General features: G+C 54.6%; 1 protein-coding gene across 3 annotated transcripts; it reads right to left on the reverse strand.

The window, feature by feature from the left end:
- Window positions 1-7,936: 7,936 nt before the first annotated feature.
- Window positions 7,937-22,062, reverse strand: GJA5 (gap junction protein alpha 5). Of its 3 annotated transcripts, none has more exons than XM_039841382.1 (2): window positions 22,048-22,062; window positions 7,937-10,416 (listed from the first exon to the last, which is right to left on the reverse strand). In XM_039841382.1, exon 2 carries the CDS (start codon window positions 10,382-10,384, stop codon window positions 9,308-9,310), a length of 1,077 nt encoding a protein of 358 aa, XP_039697316.1. In that variant the 5' UTR covers window positions 10,385-10,416; window positions 22,048-22,062; the 3' UTR covers window positions 7,937-9,307. The 3 variants fall into 3 exon arrangements, with proteins under 3 accessions (XP_039697316.1, XP_039697317.1, XP_039697318.1); XM_039841383.1 differs by lacking the exon at window positions 22,048-22,062 and adding an exon at window positions 17,836-18,415; XM_039841384.1 differs by lacking the exon at window positions 22,048-22,062 and adding an exon at window positions 10,831-10,848.
- Between the last annotated feature and the right edge of the window lie 58 nt (window positions 22,063-22,120).

A 22,120-nucleotide genomic window follows, 5' to 3' on the forward strand; every position in this document is an offset into this window, starting at 1 on the left:
TGTTGCAATCCACCGATGGAAAATGCACGTCGGAAACTTACGCGATGGAGAAATAATCTATTGCGCGAAACTCCCGTTATTTTTGTTATAGAAACTAGCATTACCGGAATGTACGCAGGATTCCATGACAGCGAATCGGGTGTTCGTTAAGCCCATCACGACGTTCCTGACAAAAGCATTGTGGGCAGAGACAGCAAACGCATACCCGGATCAATGTCTCTCCCAGTGAAAACCAAATTGCTGTTCCCTCTGATGACAGGATCTAATGGAGTCAGCCTTCCAGGCAAGTGGCGGACTGGTACCTCTAGACCACGGTACCGAATTGAGGGTTCAAGTCCAGTATTGGCAAGGAGCGCAAACCAGAATCCCTGAGTAAGCCGATACCTGAAATAGGAAGTTAGAATAACTCTGCAGTGCCTCCCGGACTTGCACCAGAAAACAAGGTGCCTCTCGGTGACGAAGGAGGAAAAGTCACCTGCATAACACTGAGGCGTAAACCTCTACAATGAGTTCGGGGCTCAGGCTCACTGTGTTTTCTCAGAGCCCGAGGCTCGAGCCAAGCCTCAAATGAAACACCTGTTTTGGTGCGGTGCATTAAAATCGCAAAAATGCTCCACAAAAAAGACACTGTAGTCCAGGATGACTGCTCAGCACTGAGGTTCCAGACCATTGAGAATCCAGGGTTCAGCTTCCCGGAAAATGAGAGTTAAATTTGATTCCTGGGAGCCCCTCCCGGTTCTAAGATCCTATGATTCATGTGCTAGGGACAGAGGGTGACAGAAAAGAAAGTCAGATGTTTTCTCTGACGTCCAGGCTTAGTCGGGAGGCCGGTCGTAGGCTTATGAACCAGCCCAGTGCTCCACGGGGTGCCAAGGAGAAGTCAGCGGGCTGGACAGGGAGCACTGGAAGGAATGAGCAGGGGCCTAGGAATGGCAGGGTCCAAGTGGGTGCAGAAAGGGTGCGTGTTTGAAAAACCAGAGCGGTTTCTCTTTGGAAGCTTCACTGCCGCCCGAGTAGCTCTGTCCCCGCCCTGACAGCTCCCAGCCCCGTCTGAGGACGAGTTTCACTCTCCGTAACCAGCTGAAGGGCCCTCGCTGTCCCAAACTCAACACCTCCACACTCGGTGACACGGGAGGCCGAGAGAAAGGCCGCCCTCGCCCCTCCCAGAGGCCTGCGGGTTAAGGGCTGCTATAAATGTTAAGATGGGGCCGAGTGTGTGTGTGCGTGAGTGTGCGTGTGTGTGTGTGTGTGCGCACATACATACCTAGCGCAATTTCTATTTTCTCAGCATCTGGGGAAGCCTTTTGGGGGGGTAGGAAGAGAAACAAGTAGTAGCAGGCAAGTAGTAAATGCGAAGTCTTGACCCCAACCACGCGAGAGGACAATCATTTCTCTGCACCAACGTCAGCTACCTCCACTGAAAATTCAAGCAAAACTGGGGGGCTGTCCTGGGTTGTCAGTAGTTGGGGGATGGGTGAACGGGGGGTGTCCCGGAGAGGGGGGCACGGGGCATGACAGCAGCAGCCCACCTGGCCACCCGCCAGGCAGACGTCCCAAGTCCACTGCCTGGGGACGGGGAGCCCTTTGGGTAGAGCCGTCTGCAGTCGCACAGTGTCTCTGGGAGTGTGGCCACACTGCCACCCTCAGTGGGACCTTGCGTGCTGTGTCACCGTGCACGGCAGTCCACGGAGAGGAAGGAAAGACCCTCTTGGACACTCGTTTGTAAATAAAATAAGGCCACAGAAGGCAATGTGGGATCCAGGGAAATAACAGAGAGCCACTTCAGTTCACCTGGGCAGGTGTTTTCCAGCATCTTCTGCCCGCCCTGCATCGTCCTAGAGGCTGTGAGGCCCAGGGTCTGGGAGGCAGCGATCTATCCGGGCAGACACGACGAACACACAAGAAACCGGGAATCCCTACAGCAGTCGACGACTATCAAATGCCAGGACTCTTGGTCTGTGCTTGTTCTAGAAGTGAAGTGTTGCCTCCAGCCCGAGCTCCAGCTTCCGCTGAGCGCTGTGCGTTCTGAGTAGAGCGAGGACAGCCAGATTTCAAACCGGACTCCCTGGCTCTGCCTGCGTCCCCTGGGAAGCCGAGGTGAGGCAGAGGCTGACGTGCTAACATGTTATTGGGGTGTACAGCTCCAGGGGCCAGAGTGGGGAACACAGGGCGAGAGGGAGAAGGAGGCAGGATCAGTAGGAGGCGTGTCATCAAGCTGGGCTCTGCGAAGCGAGGCTGGTGCCCTTCTGCAGAGAACCACGCCCTGGGGAAGCCCCATAACCAGACTTCAAGACCACTGGCCAGCACCACGGCCACTGCACACCTCCAGGCTGTTCATACGCTGGCGTGGGTGCTGAGTGGAGCTCCACCGCTGTGGCTGTCGGGGAACCCCAGGGAGGCCCCGTGCAGCCCGGGGCACCTGTGTGAAGTTAGGCCACAGCTACCGGCAGGGATGAGAGGCAGGGAGGCCGAGAGCCTGAGGCGACGCCTCAGTGGGGTCTGATAGACCCGCCATCCTCTGCTGCGTGACAACCAGTCTTACCTTGGGTTTCCTCCACGGATCCCCAGGTCCTGGTGCCATGTGGGGTGCAGAGCGGGTCCACACTGTGGTTATGTGCAATAAATGAATGAAATGAATGTCACAGAGTAAACGAACGCATGGCCACAGGGACCTGGAACCTCTCATTCACCCCTGACCTCCTGCCTTCCCCTCATACCTAGCCAACCCCCAAGTCCCAGCGGCTGTGGCTCTCTCTGTGTCCACTCGCTTCACCCCTAGTTCAAAAAGCTCCTCATGGACGACCATGACCTCCCAGCCTCCAGGGTCCTCCCTCTGCAGCCCACTGACCGCTGCTGCCTTCGGTCAACCTCAGCGCCGAGCACCCCACTCCCCAAAGACACTCAGGAACTTACTGCCCACAGAGTGAAGGCACCACTTCGAGAATCCTCGGCATGTGTGTGGGCGCTTCCCGGGGGCCTCGCTGCCCCTCCAGCTTCCTCCCCGTTCTGGACATCGTACCCTGGGCTCCTGTCGCCGGGGTGTGCGTGTTGGAATCCATGTTGCTTTCTCTCCCTAGCAAATCTTCTCTTCTCTACATAAGAGGATATTATTCATCTTTTACAGCCAGTTTCAGGTGCCACCAACTCTGGGACGTTTGTCCTGAGCTTTCCCGCTCCCTGCTTTTCTCCCTCTTACCACACTGAGCTCGTCCCTTGTAACGTGGCCTGGCTCTCCCCGCCTGCCGAGTCTGCGCCCCTGAGGGCCGGCTTCTCCCTCCCTGGATCCGCCCACCCCACCCAGGCGCGCCCGGCCGGTGGCCCTGGCTGGGCGTGAGGCGAGTGCCCGCCACGCTCGCCACACCGAGGGGCGCGAGGGCCCGGGGGTGCGGGCCATGCGTCCCATACTCACTCGAACACTCGGCCATTTCCTAGGCACAGCGGACGGACCATCCGCCGTCACCCAGTCGGCCACCCGGACCCCGGGGTGGGTGCCTCCTGCTGATCTTATTCCATTTAAGGGTGGCAGTCAGAGCCCAAACAAAGAAAAATTTTCCCAGGCGTGAGTGCTACGGGAAACGAAGAGGCAGCTCCTGGCAGCCGCCCAGCGGGGACACCAAATTTAGCCCAAAGGTTGAACATAAATGTATTTTTAAATTTTTTAATTACAAAAACAAACACGATAACATTAACATAGTTTAGAAAATAAGGAGAGTTAAAGCACCACCATGGACCCACCAAAGATGCCACCATCTTTGTTCCTGTCAGGCCTCTGCCCTTATAAATACTCATTTTTGCACATGGTAAACATGGCGTATGTTCAGTTTTTGTATTTTGCCTCTTTACTTAAGAATATATGACAGACACTTAAGAAGTACAGTGTAGACAGAGAGATGGGTGTTTGAATCCCTGTTCTACCACTGACTAGCTGTGAAGCCCCTAGAAAAAAGCACTTAACAATTGCAAGCTTTTTTCTTAATTGCTACCAAAATATGTGGGTTTCTATAAAATTGACATTTCCTCAGCCAGCGACACCCTACACAAGTTCCTACACTAGTTTCCACATACGCGATTTTACCTCGAACATTTATAAGCTTAAACCCCTCCAAGTTATAGTTCAGCCCATTTAGAGTCAAGTCCTGGGAAGTCCTAAGGGGATGCGGCACAGCCCAGGGCAGCAAGCCCTCCTGCCCAGATCAAGCCAGGCTGCTGGCAGGTTCTCTGAGGAAGCTCTCGTGAGCAAGATAAGGTGACCCGCCCCAGAAGAGTCTTGAATCAGGGTAATGGAAAGTCGGCCAGGTTGAAGGGACAGAGGGGACTTAAGCCTCATCTCCAAGCCATGACCTCCCAGGCTGTGCTGGCCTTACATGAGCTGAAGGAAGCAGGTGCCAACGTGGGGTGTTAGGTTCCACGCCAAAAACCACCTCCCCACCCACCACGGTGCTTGACGAGGTGCCTGAGAGTCACACTGTTGTTGGTCATTCCTTTGGCTTAAGGCATTGAAGGCATCCGTTAAAATCACATCTATCAGCAGCAACAAGCTTATTCGTCAGCACCCCACCGTAATTCTGGTGATGGGCCCCCACCCTGCGCTCCGTCCACGATGGCGCAGGGCCCCGCCCAGGAACCCAGTCCCAGGACGAAGCTCGGCTCTGCACATGTCAGACTCCTGCCTCTGAGTCTGGAGGTCCAGCTCCCAGTCCAGATCAGGGGCTATGGCCCTGTGTCCAGCTGAGAGATGTCCCCGACAGTGCCTGCCTAGTGTCTTGCAGAACTTGGTGGCCTGGCTTCCCTGCTCATGCGCTCCCCGTCCTTCCTCACTCCCAACCCCCCCATGCACTTGACCTCTGGCTGTTTTGACTTTACCATGCCGGGCGCCTCTGGACCATGCCCTGCTGGCTCCTTCCCAGCCCCTTTGGACACAGGCCAGCCCAGACTCCAGGATACAGGCCTAGTTTAGAAGTCCCCAGGCATGTCGCAAGAATCTATACTGGTGAAAATAATAGTTGCAACATCAGATAAGGCTTTTTAGAATCTTAACATATAAGATGGACTTGTTTTAATTAAGACCTTTTCTATGCTTCTTTCCTTCTCTGAGTGAAAAGATTTCTCTATCCCTCGTGGCTTTTGCCGAAGGAAGTTTGTGTGTGTTGTGACAGTTGGTGCCAGTGTTGTTTTGGGTGCTAACTAGGTGTTACTTGACTTCTGTGTCTCTCAGAAATGTTGGACCAGACTGCGGTCAGGGACAGCTGTGCCCTGGGGTTTGGGTTCCTCCACCTGGATTCTTCTCCTCCTGATCGGTGCCCAGTGTCTTCTCAGCTGTCAGATCTTGGCATCATGTTACCTCCTCAGAAAAGGCTTTCCACCCGCCTTGTCTGAAGAAGGTTCCTTGCCCACCTTTCCCAGCCCCCGAGCTGTGTCCTTCTTGACACTTCACGCAATTTAGAATTATTGCGTTCGTTTACTCGGGTGAAGGTGTCTTCCCCACCACCCCGGAAGCTCCAGGAGGTAGGAACCATGTCCGTTTTATAAAACCGTATCCCTAAAGTCTAGCATGGTCACTAGCCCAGCGTCTGTTCTCAGTAACTGTTCGTCGAAGGAACGTTTTTCTCTTTTCCAAATGAAACGATAATTGAAAAATCTATGGACCGTACCCATTTCTGTTGCCCATCAGGTGACCAACTGATCCTATTCTATTCACATACCTATCATTTGGAAATCCTGCTTATTGTCAAGGTCAATACATGGACCTACTGGGGGCTTCCGGTGTCCGCTGAAGATTGGGGAGTGGGCAGCCTATCTTCGGCAGTCCCCTCCGGCCCCCGGTTTCATTCCCCTCTACATTCCGTGAAAGCAGTCCTTCGAGATGCTTCCCGAGTGCCTTTGCCCCCTTGTCGATTTCTCTCTGCTCTGCTCTGAGGAAGAAATCCGAAGCTCACTCACGCTGTGACTCTTCATAGGAGTGTTATTCACATTTAACCACGTCCACATTTTAGCCACGGGGCTGAAACACCAGAGGTAGACATTCTAGTCTTATCTGGCACTGGAGGGAGGAAATTAAGGAAAGAGGCGGCAGGAGCCTACAGCTTAGAGTTTGTTCACTACGTTATTATCCAGCTCACCCTCTTTAATGGCGAGAGAGGAAGAGAAACTAAGAGCAGATGCCGGAGGTTGAAATCTTACCATAAAACAGGTCTCTTGGCTTTTGCAGTCTGGGTGGAATATAAACCGTTAAATGTTAATAGCTGTGTTTATAAAACCGTGAGCTGCACTTCTTTATTTCTAGGAGGAAGAAAAAAAAAAAAAAAAGGATCTCAGATGCCTTTTGCAGTTGAACCACACTCAGGCGCCTGTGAGCCGAGCACCTTGCCGTTGCGCAGATGGGTATCGGGGCGCCGAGTCTGACACTAGTGTCACCTCTCTCTGCGAGCAGCCTTAAAAAAGCTTTCCGGCCCTGATAAGCAAGACCGAGTGACCGTTCAGAGGATGCTCGTATTTGTTTCTCTCAGCCTTTGTTTCTTTCTCTAGGAAAGGGCACCCGTTGGTTGGAGAAGGGCGAGGGCGGGGAGGGGTCCCTTGACCCTTTGTAGCGAGAATCACTTTTTCTCTTCCGACAAGACGCGATCCCAGTCAGAGAGGCCAGTGAAAAGCCGCCCCACTGTCAGGAAGCCGCCTCCAACCTCGGTCTCCACGTCTACGAAATGGGGGTGCCGGGGCCCACTTCAGAGGGTCGTCCTTGGGGTCTCTGCTTCTTACAGCCCGAGCCACTCTTTAAGGGCCAGGTGAGGTCTTGCTCCTCCGCTACCTAGTTCTTTTCATATGTATCATTTCTTGGAGCCTCATGGCTCTTAGAATCGATCATAAATGAATTCCCATTTAATTCTATTTTCATTGTTTCCTCTACGTCGGGTATTTGATTACCTTGGGTAGACTGTGCGCCCCACGAAGGGGAGTTGTGGAATCAGCCGTCAACATACCAGGTTTTCAAATACTGTGTAGTCAACATCGTAACAAAAACAATAAAGATGATAATAGCAACGATAACAACAATTACCTTTTAATGACAGACTGTTATTTCCCAGGCACTCTGCTGAGTTCTTTCTGAAAGGTCTGTCATGTAACAGCCCTATGAGGTAAAATATTACTAGATTCACCTTACAGGTGGGGAAACCAAGGCTCAGAGATTGAGTGGCTTGCTGGAGTCCGGCTGTAAACCAGCAACTGGGATTTTAACCCTCGCCTGCCTGACTCGGAAGCTTTGCTTTGCCGCCTGACTGATGGGGCGGGGGAGGTTCAAGTGCATCCCTCCCCACCCAAATCCGCCATCCTTCCCCGGTCGTCACAGCATGAAAGGGACACAAGGAGAGACAGAGGTAAGGCCAGCCTTTATTGAGACAAACTACACGTAATATTTCCTTTTTCCTTCCTGAAAGCCCTATCATCGAACACCGATCTCGTGGACGCTCTCATTCTAGACCGCTCATTTCATAACACAAACACATTTCGGGGGCGGAGAGTCTGTTTGGTTTTGTTCTGGAGTCTTCATGCCAGCGCCAGACAAGAGACGAAACGGCATCGCCTCCGGGGACCTGGGATCCGGTCGTTCTGCCCTGGACGGCATCCCGGGCGGTTCCCTCCACCTCTCTAGCCTCGTCCTTCTTCTCGCCCGTCAGCAACGTCCAAATATCAGCAGAGGGGCCAGGAGATGGGCAGGTGGGGCAGAGGCTCAGCCGCCTTCTGCACCTTCACCTTCCCCTGTCCCAGCCTCGTGCGCCTGTCTGTTCAGACAGATGACACGGAAAACCGGGAGGCTTAGCTCCTTACAGTGCAGCTGCAGGGAAGGGCGGCAAGACACAATTTCTCCAAGGTTTCCTTTTCTTATTTGAGGTCTCCCCTCCCCTTCACCCGCCCCCCCAAACAGCAGGAGCGTGTGCGCACACACACACACACACACACACACGCATTTTAAAAAGTAACCATCTCCCTATATGTCTCAGTATCCAATTCTGAGCATCCTTTACCTTCATCCAATATGGCAGCCCCTTATGGATGGACTGGATGGAAAAACCAGGCCAGTCCCTGGGGAAGGCGGGGCTTTTCCGCCGTCACCACCTGGCAGTCCCTTAGGAGCACCAGGGAGACGCAGGAATCTCTGTGCTCTTAAACGGGAACCCTGCCGAGAGAGCTGGAGATCCCCCTACGCTTCATGGCCGCTGTCCTCCAGGGAGAGAGAGATCGGGGGGCCTCCTGGCTGTCCCCACACCTCCTCTTGGCGCTCTCAGTTGGCCGTCAGCGAGGGAAATAAATAGGAGGGAAAAGTCCATTTCCAGTATTTTCTCTCCTCTTTAATTTTCATCTTCACAGCAAAATGATTCTTTTCCCAAGGGGAATCTGAGAAGCACAATGTCCTCTTTGTTTGAATAAGACCTGGGGAAATTCCACTGGCCTCTGTGGCTGGTGATCTGGTCAGGATCTGAGCGAGGACGACGGCTTCTTGTCGATAAGGTCTTTAGGGGAGCACTGGGTGAACAGCCAAGGGAGGAAGGGAAAGGATGGTTTCTGTCACCGGGATGAACTGTAAAAGAGCTTCAGGATGACAGGTGGTGGCAGGGATTCCAGTGGAGTCTGTGCACAGTGACTAAGGGAGCTCGTAACCCCCTGGGGCGGTCGTATAACCTGGCAGAAGGAAAGGCCGCAACATCACCAAGGTGGGACTTTTGCCAGACGTACATGCCAAGGCACTTGTAAAGTTGAGGCTGCCGGTCGAGTTCCAAGAACCTCTTTCTCGGGAAGGCTGAGGGGAGGGGCACAGGCAAGGGCAGCCCAAGGAGACCTCACCACCACGTCATGGTTTGGCCCAAGAGTGCATCTAATGCGAGTTTCTTGATTCCTGGTCTTTGTCGGTTGGGCACTTTGGGCTCTTCCTGGCTGGAGGAAGGCCGGTCAGGTCAAGTAAGCCACAGGGACCTGGCGAACCCATCTGGTGCGTGGCTGGTACACAGAGAGTGAGCCCAGCCCGCCGGCTCTCCCCGCCCGGTCCATTCCCCGACCCCGCTTGATGAGGCTTCGCTGAGTACGCCAGGCAGAGGATGGGGAAGGGACAGACGCCGGGGTGGGTGGCCATGTCTCCTGACTGTGTTCCCAGAGCCCTCGGCACACCTTCCGGAATACACGAGTAATGCCGTTGAGACCTGGGGCCGAAAGGATCAGAGCAGTGACGAGAACGAGAGAGAGGGGGTGAGGAGGGCCAGTCTGCCCTCTCTGAGCCTCCTCTGTTCCCACCTGGTCCTGGTGCCCCCACGCTGGACGGTCACACTGAGAGGTCATCCGACCTGGCCTTGCTGCTGGCCTTGCTGAGACGGCGCTTGTCACTCTGGTAGCTGTGGGGGAGGCGGTGACCGGAGGAGACCTCGCTGGGCACCTCGGGCTTCTGGGAGTAGTGGACGTGAATAAAACCCTCCCCGGGAACCTGCTCCTGGCCTCGCACCTGCTCGGTGGCCAGGTTGTCTGTGTTCTGCTGCGAGGCCACCTGGTTGCTGAAGGGATTGAAGAACTTGCCCCCCGGGCCGTTTTCCAGGCACTGGCTGAAGGCGGGGGGCGGCGTGCAGCTCTGGGCTAGGCCGGCCGCGGGGCCGGGCAGCTGGCACTCGGCCACGCCCTGGCGCGACTTGGCGAATCGCTGTCTGAACTTCTTCCAGCCCAGGTGGTAGAGTTCAGCCAGACTGAGGACGAGGGACAGTCCGGCCACGGCCAGCATGAAGACGATGAAAACGTTCTTCTCCGTGGGCCGGGACACATAGCAGTTGACGGGGTGGGGGCAGGGACTCCGGCGGCAGACGTGCAGGGTGTCCAAGAAGACCCCGTAGAGGAGGTACTGGCCCACGATGAAGGCCACCTCCATGGTGGTGCGGATGAGGATGCTGCAGACGTAGGTGTTGAGCAGAGTGCCCCGCAGGATGATCCTGCCGTTGGCCTCCTCCCAGCAGGACAGCTCTGCCTTCTCGCCCACGGGGTACGCGCAGGGGCCGGCGCCCCGGGCCTCTCTGGCCCTCTCGGCCTCGCGCAGCTTCCGCTTCTCCTCCATGCGCACGTGGTGCACGGCATGGCCCATGTACACGAGCGACGGCGTGGACACAAAGATGATCTGCAGCACCCAGTAGCGGATGTGGGAGATGGGGAAGGCCTGGTCGTAGCACACGTTCTCGCAGCCCGGCTGAATCGTGTCGCACTGGAAATCCGCCTGCTCGTCCCCCCAGGACGACTCGGCCGCCGTGCCCAGCACCAGCATGCGGAATATGAAGAGCACGGTGAGCCAGACCTTGCCGATGACCGTGGAGTGCTTGTGCACTTCCTCCAGGAACTCCCCCAGGAAGCTCCAGTCGCCCATCTCGGCTCAGTGGGGCGCGGACGCCAAGGCTCCTGCAGACGGGGGAGAGGAGAGGAGAGAGATGCTCCCAGGCCAGCGCTGGGCCGCCAGGGATTCATGCCAGCGTGCGGGTGAGCAGTCAGGTTCACCCACGAAGCTCACTTATTCCCCCCCAGAAAAAATAGATTCAAAGTGCTCGAGTTCGCGGGACTGGAGCATGCTTCCCACACTAACGGATCTAGGAATGAACTGAGATGTGTGTTACGATGTGGATTCTGTGCTCTCGCCCCCAGACAGTCTCCTTGGGGAGATCTGGGGTGCCAACCCTCACCCCTGGGAGTCTGGATCTGTGACACGCAGCCCAGGTGACTCTGATGCAGGCGGACCGAGACACACACCGGGGGAAACACCGGAGCGGTGGGCAGAACGCGGGGCTGGAGTCTGCGAATGCGACTCTGGGCATTTACCTCGCTGAGTCTGTTTCCTTGTCGTTAAAAGGAGGATGGGCGTCGCTACACCAGAGGATTTTGAGAATTAAACGAGGGAAGCATGTGACATGCAGAAAATCATCCTGCAGATGTTCCGTGTGCCCGAAAGGCTGTTAGGTAGAAAAAGGATTTTTTTTTTTTTTTTTTTTTATGGCTGGATGGAGGAGGAGAGGGACAGTGGCGAATCTGGCCCCTCGGGAAGCGCCCTCAAACCGTCGGGGCCATTCAGCAAGGAACAGCTGGACTGGGAGGGGGCGAATGAAAAGTCTCGGGTCACACCCGCTAAAGCTGTCAGAGGCGAGTGCTTCGTGCCGGCAAGCGGCTGGCAGTGCCGTGTCTGACAGCTCAGTGCAATGCAGCCGTCAGCCGCACAGCCCAGCCTGTCCTGCACACACATAGAGGTGCCCGCACAGGCCTGCTCACCTGCGCATCTGCGACAAATGCTCCAAACCTGTGGGTCCCGTACAGAACCCACCCTCATCAGGCCCTCGCCTGCCCCTTCGGCCTCATTTCCTGCCTGTCTGCAATGGCTTCCTTTATCCAGCCACGCCAGATCCTGGGCCCCGTTAGCAGAGCTCTCTCCGTGTCCACTGTAGTCAGTTCTGGTCCGTGAGGTATGGGGCGTCTCAGGTGGAGGGGGTGCTCTAGGAAAGGCTCCCCATCCCTCAGTTAACGGGGGGGGGAGGGGGAGCCTCACCTGAAATCTCCCCACCCCCACCGCTTCCTGCCTATGGACAGGGCGTGTGAACCAAGATGTGTCAAGCTGCCCCGAGAATCTCAGAAATGCTGGCCAGTGCCCTGAGGCCTCTGAAACTCTCCAGTCGCGTACCTCCAGGATTCTCGATGAGCAATACATGTCCTTATGGCTTAACCAGTCCTAACCAACAGAATTTAAAAAAAAAAAAAATAGGCGAAAGCTGAATATAATATTCCTTTCTTAGAATCATAAAACCTCAGATTCTGATGGGACCTCAGAGACTGTCAAGTTCAAACCTTGACCTTTGCATCTTTGTTGCCAACGGGCCCCAGGTTTCTATCCGAACACTCTTTATGCGTATGAGGAGGGACTGGGTGGGGGTGCCATAGGTCATGGTCCAGGCTTCTTTAGCTCCTGAGTCGATACCCTGACAGAGGCCAGCCTCCCGTCTCCCACTCCTCCCCCAGAGTACGCAGAGTCAGTGGAAGGGGCCTTATCTCTGTTCCCCTCCATATCAAAGACCCAGCTAGGTCTCGAGGCCTTTCCTCTGGTGTATGATCAGACATCTGCCCTTTTCCAAAAGTGGTGAAGCGCCCCCCCTCCCTTTATCCTGCAAATGTGGAAAAATGTGGAGCCGTTTGCTCCAAAGGAAAATGGTTGATTAGATAAGAGTTCCAACGGGCCGTCATCTCTTCTGGGCACGTGCACAGTGTTCAGTGCCCTGAGGGACAGCCACGTGCCTGTGGGGACCAGGATGTGGTGAGCTCTGGGAGACGGGGAGGGAGGGGAGGAGCGGAGAGGAGCAGAAAGAGGGAAGAGACCAGGGGGAGTTGGAAATGGAGAAAAAGGGACCTTGTGCCCGTTAAGAGAAGACGGCCTGGGGCTTAGCTGGACGGAGTTCGAACCCTGGTGATATGCGCTGAGCCTGGAGGGGTTCCTGGATCTGGGTCGCAATTTCCTCATCTGCGAAATGGGGATAGTATGACTTAGCTCTCAGAGTGTGGCGAGGTGGCCGATATATGAAACGCGCTTAGCACGGGGCTCGGCATGTAAGAACTGAAGACGAGGCGGCCCTTCCTAGCGAGGGGACTCGGGGGGAAGGACGAGAACTGGAGAAGGAAGGAGAAAGGAGAGAGGAGAGAGAGATGCCTCACAAAGGCGAAGACAGACACGGGACAAGCAGCGGAGGAGGGATGGAAATGGGAAGGGGACGGACAGAGAAACAAGAGGGAGCTTTCCAAACTCTCCTCCGTCCCTGAAGGCTCTGCCCTTGATCTTCTGACCCTGTCACTTATTCCTTACAAGTCCCCAAGGAAGTGTAAAAATAGTTCCGGGCAAAGAATGTGGCGCTTTGGCGTGGGCCGCCAAGAGGCTTCGCTGCTGACTCCCTCGTGTGTGTCCAGCGAGTCCCACCTGGAAGGGCACAGAGGGGCACGACGTGGGACATCGGACAGGGCTGGAAAGGGTGCCTGGGGGTGGGGCAGACCCCCTGGGCGTCAAGGGCAAGGAGGAGAAAGGACATCTCATTTGTCACTTTCCGGACGACTCAGGCAAGGTCAGAGAAACTTAAACTTGCTACCACATTCGAGCTGCTCGGTTTATAATAGGAAAAGTCCCCGGCTGAAGTCAGTCTCCCCGCTACACTGGGTCCCTGTGGGTCCCCCACAACCTAAGCCAAAGAGACTTGTAGATTACATAGTCATTGAGTCTCCCGGCTGTGTGGAATTTAAATGCTTGGTAGGTTATTATTCCTTTCTTGGCAGGAAGTGCCTTAGGAGGGGCAAAGGAAGCTGTCCATGCCACGAATAGAGTATCCAGTACAATGGTAATATCTCCCGCCGCCTTAGCTTTGAGCTTCGCGGGTTTCCTACACCTTATAAAGTCCAGACTCTTAAACTTGCACTCGAGACCGTCCACAGCACAGCCTCACTCCACCTCCTCCCCCTGTTCCCCGCACGGAGCCACTACCGAAAGCTCCGCAGTTCCCGGTACACGCGTGTCGTCCACGGCCCACGAGTTCTCAGCTTGCTCTCTCGGTTCCTCGTGCTCCCTCCGTTTGATAAAGTTTGTTGAGTGGGTCGCAGGTGCCAGGCATCAGGTGGGCACTGAGGAATCAGCAGTTAGAAAGACAAACGCGGGGTCCCCGCCTTTACCCAGCTTAGCCGCCTCTATTTCCTTTCACGAAGGGGAGAAATTAAACACGTAACTGCAATAAAGCACGATATGACAACTGAAGGAAGGGCGACAGGCACGTGTGGCGGGAGGCCGGCTCTGGCGTAGGGGGCCGGGGAGGGCCTCGCTCAGTCGGGACCCTCCAGAGATCCCTGGAGAATGGAACTCTACAGCCCTTTGCAACCGACACGAGTTCCGAATCATCCACGGTGAAAGCAGACAGTTCCTAGAACCTGGACAAGAGCATCCCAGCCCCGAGGCGTCTTCACCCCAGAACCTTCAGCATCCTCTTCCAGGGCGTCGTATCCCGAGACAAAGCAACACGTCCGGAGCAGATGCCAGAGAGCTCGTGGCAGGACGTGGAGCTTGGATGAGAGAAAGGGCCGAAGGCAGGCACTTGTGTGCAGGGAGCAGGACTCACGTCGTAACCTTACTCCACGTGTTATAGGGCCAGGAATAAAATGCCAGCATCCGCATTCCCGGCCCAGCGTTCCCCTTCGCGCTGGCTGCGTCGCCTCCCTCCGCAGCCAGTGTTTCCACAGCAACCCAACTTAGGCAACACAGATGAACATAAACTCAGCCGGGACCTTTCTTCTGACCCCGCAGATCTGAGTTAGACAGCGGAGACGTCTTCTCAAATCTCCCTCGGCCCCTTCGATGTCTCCCGAAGACCAAGTCGCCTTGCAGCAGGTGGGGCACCTTCTCCCACTCGGTTGCATGCTGCTTTAAATTTATCCTCCAAAAAGTTCTTGTCCATCGGCCAACGCACAAGTACTTTTCTGAGTCCCTACTGTGTGCCTACCACTGTTCTGGGGACTGAAAATGAGTGGTACCAAGCCTGGCACATATTAGGCGCTCAGCGAGAGATAGATGTCAAGTTCATGGATTCAGGCATAATTCGTGCCCTTTATTTAACAGCTTTTGCCCTCAGATGGGTACTAGACGTCTCAAAGGCCAAAGCCCTGTCTCCTGCTTTGTATTCTTATTCCATTAGGGTTCTTTCATTAGGTACATAATAAATGCTTTCTGAATGGCTGAAAAAAAGTGTTTGGTGTAGTGGTGAGTTTGCAAAGTGACCCCAGGGAGACTCAGCTCTTCCCTCTAAAGTCCAGTGATAAAAAATAAACCCTTACACGATTCAAAATATGCTTCTCCTACATTCTCTTGTTGACTCCGAGAGGGCAGGACCAGAGCTGTTTGTTCAAGTCTGAATACATTCAAGACGTAGAGACACTCAATTTTTATGGTTGAAAGGGTGAATCCTGAAAACTGCTTGGTGGGGTGATGGGTGCTGCCTCTGTTTTGCAGAGGAAGAGACAGATAGGGAAGAGAAGAGGCTCGTTCGAAGAAGCAAAGTCTAGTGCGGACATCCAGGGCTTCAGTCCAGAGCGTGATAGGGTCCGGTGCTCACCAGAGCGCTCCCCCCACCCCCGCCGCCCGCCCTCCCATCTCTCTCTATAGAGCCTACACTTCCCCCTTGGGTCCATAATCGGCTCCCACCCCCAGCTCCCCCCAACCCCCAACCCCAATCCCAGGCAGCCCGGCGATTTCATTCCGACTCTCCCGTTTAGTGACAATACTTTAGAGAATCGGATTTTTACTCGATCGAAAATATTTTGTCACGCTTTTACAACTTGACCCTTTAGTGAAGCGAAGGAAGCGATTATGAAGAATAATTCAGTTCGGTTTCGCCAAGTGAGTTATTCTCTCTACTGGCTGTGTGTTGTCTCTCAGCTCAACCCCGAGCCCCTTGAAGACACACCGCGTATCCTTCCTCTCCGTCCCCTCCCTCTGAAATCTTCGCCCTTCCTCCTGCTTAGTGCTCACTATTGTGCCTCACCCCTGGGAGTTGATTCGTTACTTTTAAAGAAAACCGCTATGGCATTTGGGTCCCTCAAAACACCTCATGACAGCAGATGGGCCTACTTGGGAAGGTGGCCGAGGGACACTGCACCATGACCGTGGTGACCAGGACACCAAAGAGACGAAAGCCCCTGAGCCTTCCCTTTGCCCGTGACAGAGCCGTCCACCCAGCTGAGCAGCACAGATGCGTCTCAAGCAGATTCTGTCGGCGCGGACTATCCCTTCTCTGCGTCCTCCCCCCACCCCCACCCCGGGGTCACTGGGGAGCTCCCCCATGTTTGTCAAAATTAGATTATAAGACCACTCTGCAGAGTCTGAGTCTAATTTTGGACGATGACACCTGTTCTGGACAGTATCTAACAAATCTCGGGTTCTCAGTAAAGGTTGTTATTCATAGTAATAATACCAGCCCCTGGCCCCGCCCTGTAATTCTGCCCACTGTCCATTGGGATGTGGCACAGGGCAGGGTTGACCTGCTGCCCAGTGAAGAATTCTGTCACAAAAAGACCCGAAGGACCTCGCTTAAAGCCTTGGACACGGTGTCCTGTCAGCGCGACTTGGTTCGGAAAGTGTTTATTGGGTTCCTAAGTGATGCCAGACATCAACGGTGGCTTCATAAAGTGAAACAGAAAAGGTGACCGTCACCTCAGAACTCTTCTGTACCATATTCATTAGTGGACCTTTTTCCACGGTCCCCTCGACCCAGCAGTTTCTCCCTAAAATGGAGAGGATCGCGTGAGAAAGTGGTCTTGATCCTCGGTGACTTCAGTACCCTTCACTGTCCCTGGAGAGGCTCAGCTCCATTTTCTAGTTCACCCAGCGTTAAACGAAGAGAGAATTTGAATCTAGGTGATCATAGGAATAATCAAATCACACTGATTAAGACTCCTCTGTGTGCCAGGCACTCTGCAACCTTTTTAATGTATATTTGCTCATTTGAGTGTCGCAACAGACTGAGGAAGCGGGGACCGCCCCGTCCCCTTTTACGGGGCTCAGACAGGGTGACAGGGACAAGATCACACAGCTCGTCAGCAGCGGAGGTGGCTTCGCACCCAGCTCTTAGCTAGACTCTATCGAAATTGACTCAAGTTCTTTTCTTGAAAATTCTTACCAGTCAAGGGCTAGACACTTTTCCCTAAGATGCCGGCCCCAGAGATGTTTGTGCGAGGACTGTTAGCATAGGGAGTTAATCTGTAAACGGTTGGGGGTAATTCTTACATTTAAAATTTACATTCTTTTCCTGATTTAGGTCTGGGGTAGCAGCTTCAGCCTCTGGGGAAAGAACCGGGTATATGATGGAGCTGCAGCTATTGACTTGGGCGGTTTGGGCAACTTTCTCAGAATTAGAAGTCTGGTGGGGGGGCCCTCTGAACCTTGAACCTTGAACCCCTGACCCTTGATCACTAGAGAGGGCCGAGGGACATAGAGTTGAGTGAGAGGAAATAGAGACAGATGGCTGAGACAAAATATCGCCTTAGTTTCCCTCCTACCCCAGCCAGTGGCAGATAATTAACTCCTCTTTCAATCTGATTATTTTATTCTGGCAAAGACAGAGCCTCTGCTCAGAGACACCCTGCTGGCAGACAGTTGTTTCAAAGCCAAGGACGTGGAAGGAGCAGGCAAAGTGGAGAAGGAGAATTAGGCTGGGGTAAGTCATTTTCCTTCCTAAAACGCTGGAGGAAGAAATATATGTAAGGAGTGGACGGGAGGAACTGGCAAATGGAGATATTCAATTACGATGAAATACTGGGAGATCTGTATTAATCAACGCCCCCTTCAAGGGGGTTGATTGATACCTGTGCAGTTATTAATGAAAATTACATTTATAGTTTCCACCATCTTGTCTTAGATTCATCATACGGTAGAGCCGAAAGGAATCTAGAGATCAAAGTTGACCCCTTACTCTGATACAAAAGGAAGACTGGCGTCCAGGGAAATTAAGTAACAATGATAACAGATAGCACTGAGTGGAGAGCTTCCCGCGTTTGAAACCCTGTCCACCTCTGCTTTCCAACCCTTACGTGGACCTGCCTAGGAAAGCAGCATTATCCCAGCTACGGAAGCAGCGCTATCCCATTTTACAGATGAGAAAACCGAGTCTGGCAGGCTACGTCACCTGGACAAAGTCGCCCAACTAGCGAATGCCACGTCAGGGCCTTGAACCTGACTCTAAAGCCCATGTTCTCTCTGTGTCTCTAAAAGAGAAAGAAAATCAAGGAGGCCCTACCCCGGACTGACAGCTGGGGACGAACCTGCGTGGAGAACTCCAGTCCCTTAGCTCCCCAGCAGGGCTTTCCTGCGTCCCCACGGGGGCCCAGCATTTTTCCTTGTCGCCTGGGGCTCGCTGGCCGGCCACCTCGTGCACGTGCAGCTCGCAGAATTAACAATTACATCGGGGCCCTCAGCTCGCGTTGGTCGGGATTCCCAGACTTCAGCCTCTGCCACCATTTGGCCACGATTCACATATAGAAAGTTATTTCCTTTTTTAGCCAGTCAGTGCTCTTGGCTGCGGCAGCGTCCACGGCCGGGTTCTCGCTGGCCAGACAGCAGGCTCTGGTGTTTCATCGATGTCAGATCATAATGAGAGCAAAGGACCCAGAAATAGTTAGGTGGAGGGACCCGTGGTTCCTGAGAAAGCGGGATTGGAACCCTGCCTGCATCACGCTCTAGTGATGTGATCTTAGGCAAGTCACTTGACCTCTCAATTTCTTCCTCAGCTGGAAAAAAAAAGGGAACGTTTACTCGTGGAGATTAAACACTGTGTGGACATGTGGCGTCACCTAGAACAGTACCTGGCACACAGTAGGTGCTCAGTGTTCGTTCTCCGTTTTTCTTTTCTGACCTTTCCAGAAAAAAAAAAAAAAGTCTTCTCAAATATAATCCAACTAGCCAACTTGATGCAGAATTGGATGGTACAGCAGTCTGGTTAGAGTGACATAGCAAGGACCCCCAAGAGGCCCCAGGAGGGGGAGGGGGACTCTCAGGGTCCTGGGAAGGGTATTAATCTGTCGACTGGTTATTTCATTAGGCAGGAGGATGCCGGGGCGAAGAGGAAGGGGCCGCGGGGTTCCGGCCAGGTGAGGCCCCTCTCGTGCTCGTAATCGGCCCAGCCTGCCTCTGAACTTGCTTTCACTCAAGCTTTGAGCACGAACATGGACTCCTTGTGAGTCCGTGATCACACGTGAGCTTCACGTGTGATTCCCGCCCTCTGAATCTAACCACCAGAACTGAAGCCGAGCCCACAATGGCAGGTTCGAGACCGGCTCGGATCTACCTGGGAGAGAAATAGGAAGCTGCCTACTCTGTGACCCGAGGGGAAGGGGCTTCCCCTCCCCCAACCACCGCTGCCCTCTCCGGAAGTTCTGAATCGTGAGATGCCAGGTTCGATGAAAATTCTAGAAGCCCCGTGAACAAGGGCCTCGTAAAAGAGGCTCTTTCCAGTTTTGACTGTTTTGTTCTGACGAGGCAGACCTGAGCCTGCGTTCATTTGTGGGCAGAAGCAAGCGGATGAGCTGGATGGTTGCTAAGGCCCTTCCAGCTCCAAGCTAAAACATCTGGGGAGTGTGTGTCTCACCCACTTGTGATAGATAGTATGGCAAGTTAGTGGCAAAGCCGAGAAACAAATCTAGATTTCCTGAGTTCCGGCTTAGAGGTCAGCAGAAGTAGTTCCAGAAAAAAAAAAAAGATCTATGATCATAAGACCAAGCAAAACTTTCTCAGAATTACATGTCACGGCGAGGACCTCCTGGAAAGGTCCTTGCATCAAATGAGATGCAATTCGAAGAGGCTGGGGCCGAGGACCAGATGATGTGGATTCACCCTATTTTTGTATTGTTCGTTGAGTACTTAGTCTGTGACAGCCATTTTAAAGACATTATTTTATTTAATCCTTGTGAAACTTACAAGGAAGGTATTTACTAATCTCTTTGGAAGACACAGAAACTGAAGATCAGAGACATTAAATAAGTCGCCCACGGGTCACACAGTTGAACGTCTAACCCAAATGTGACTGAATGCCCAGGCTCTCCCTTGTATCCTACCCCTGGACGCAAATCTTCTGCGCTATTTCAGTACCTCTGATTCTGACACCTCCAAAGGGAGTGGATTGTATGAAGGCTGGATTTTTCTTGCCCGCGATTTGCTAATATGTCAGAAACAACCGATTCACAAAGCGGCATCAAGCTGTCATTTGCCAGGAGCTAGCAGCTCCTGACTAGGAAAAGGAAGGCAGTTTCTTCTCTAGGAAACTCGAAGCTTTCCAGCAAAAACGAGCATCTCTCCCCTTCGGTCAGCTCAATCCTCGAGTCTATGCGGAGGCCAGTTCCCACGCAAGCTGCCAGGATCCCCCGGTAGGTGGGGTCTTCCCTGGGGCAGGGGACAAAGCCTAGGCAGGTGCAGGTCTCGTAGCTCCTGCCCTGACTGACCCACACGGGCTCCCTGTCCCGTTTTAACAGGCTGGGCTCAGACGTGGGATCAGCCAAGGATCCGAGAGGTGGACTGTGGCAGACGTGCTGGCTGCTAATGCCCAGAACCGTCCCCTGCACGTGCCCCGCCCACCAGGTGAGGAGCGAGTGGGCAGGTGGGTGTCACTGCCACAAAACGGGATTGTAGAGATGCTTAAGCGGGAGAAGCAGGAAGGCTTGAGGGTTGACAGAGGCTCAGAAACCACGGCCGAGTGGAGGAGCCCTGGGCGGGCGTGAGCAGGGTGGGCTCCCGACTGTCTGGCCCTGACTGTGTCACCTCCAGCAAGTCACTTCCCTGTCCTACGCCTCGTTTTCCTTATTAGTCAAAGAAGAGGTTGGCTGGCAATCTAAGAGACCTTTCCAGTCCTAGTGGCCTTGGCCTTTGAGCCAGTACGAGGAGAGGGGACAGGAACAGGGCAGCTGGGGGACAGGAACGAGGACCAGTTTCAGAGCCCAGCAAGGGCATCTCGGGAGCTCCAAGGCAGTGGCAGGGCAGGGCCACCTGCTTGTGGCAGTGCCGCGGCCCTTGGGGCATCACAGGTCTGGGCGAGGGGGTGCCCGGGGTGCCGGGTCAGAAGCCAGGGAGCACACCTCCCAGGATCCTCCACCGTGCTCACGGCGGTCACTGCCGGAGGGAAAAGCTTGGAGGGCGCTCTGCCGCCCTGGGGAGCCTGGCAGGAAGGTGGCGAGTTCACAGCTGTCCCCAGAGAGTGGTGAATCAGGGTCTGGACTGGGCTGCGGCTCGGGAGGCAGTGGGGGGAAGGGATGGAGGCCGCTTGGCCGGCTGACGTAAAAGTCAGGCTCGGATGCCCCTAAATACCGGCTCATGCCCCCAGCCGTGAGGTCACCCCTTGGGCAAATGGAAGCTCCACGGCTCCGCACGCGGGCCTTGGGCTCTCTCTGTCCAGTGTGGCCGGTTCCCCCCGGGTCCGCGCCCCCATGTCCCGTGCTCCTCCAGCGCCCTTCCTTCTCAGCCCCGGGGTGCCGGAGCTCGTTCAGGAAGCGGCCCAGTGAGATGCTGGGGGGTTAGGAGCCAGGGGAGCCTCCGCGGGGAGAAACTGGGAGAGAAAACTGGACGGAGGCGCGGTGAGCCCGGCAAGGCCTGGTGCCCGCTTCCTTTCTGCAGTGACTGAGTTGCGTCTGAGCCTAGGGCATCGCAGCCTCGCACGATGTAGCTGCTGAATGAAACCAGAGCGGTCCCCCTCCTTCAGACCCCTCGCGTTACAGCCGAGGAAACTGAGGCCCAGAGGGGGAGGGTCACACAGCCACTCAGCGCCCCAGATCCCAAGTCCTGCACCCGGGTCCGGGTTCCTGTGCCACGTGCTCAGGAGAGAGGTCAAGGGACTGACAGGAACCCGGCCGCCCTGCAGCCTTCGCCCTCGCCCTGCGCCCAGGACCTAAGGGACCGTCCAGCGGGCGCCCCTCCCAGGTGCCCCTCCGGGCCTCACCAGCCTCTCTCCACAGACAGGACAGCGCGTGGCAGGCCAGATTGCTCACGAGCCACAGCGCGGACCATGATACTCCGCAGGAAACTAAACAGGGAATATTTTTAAACCATCCAACATGCCTTAAGGAGAAAAAAAAAAATCAAAACACTCCCCTAGATGTTACGGAAAGCATTTCAAAAACGATTCCAAGCTTCAAGGAAGCATCGCGAAACAGCGATGGTTTTTTCAAGGGCCAATTCCATCGTAACCAAAGTGCTTGGACATGGCCTGGGGACCCCGGGAAGGTGCCCGGAGCTCGCAGCTCCGCAGGGGTGGGCCAGCGCCTCTGCCCTCCACCCGACCCTTCCACAACTCCTTGTCAACCAAGGAAGTCATTTATCTGGCTTCCTAAACCAGCCTCCTTAATCTGTCCACAGGAGGGATGGGGGGGGCGGAGAGCCCGCAGGTACCCAGCAGGAGCTTGTCCTTAGCCAGCCTGGAATTCAAGGCTCTCTCTTCTGGCGCCTTCCCTCCAACGGGTAGTTTTATCTCTTCAAATTCAAGTCCACCTTACCTTCTGCTCGCTGGGCTGTTCCCCTGGGCCTCTGGCCGCCTTCTACAGAAGGCCAGCCTGTCCCTTGGTTTCT

The sequence above is a fragment of the Pteropus medius genome, unplaced genomic scaffold, assembly GCF_902729225.1.
Source record: "Pteropus medius unplaced genomic scaffold, Ma_sr-lr_union100, whole genome shotgun sequence".
Classification (NCBI taxonomy): Eukaryota; Metazoa; Chordata; class Mammalia; order Chiroptera; family Pteropodidae; genus Pteropus; species Pteropus medius.

Excerpts from the sequence above, each read along its gene's own strand:
- GJA5 (XM_039841382.1), bottom strand. The coding sequence starts at position 10,384 with ATGGGCGACTGGAGCTTCCTGGGGGAGTTCCTGGAGGAAGTGCACAAG.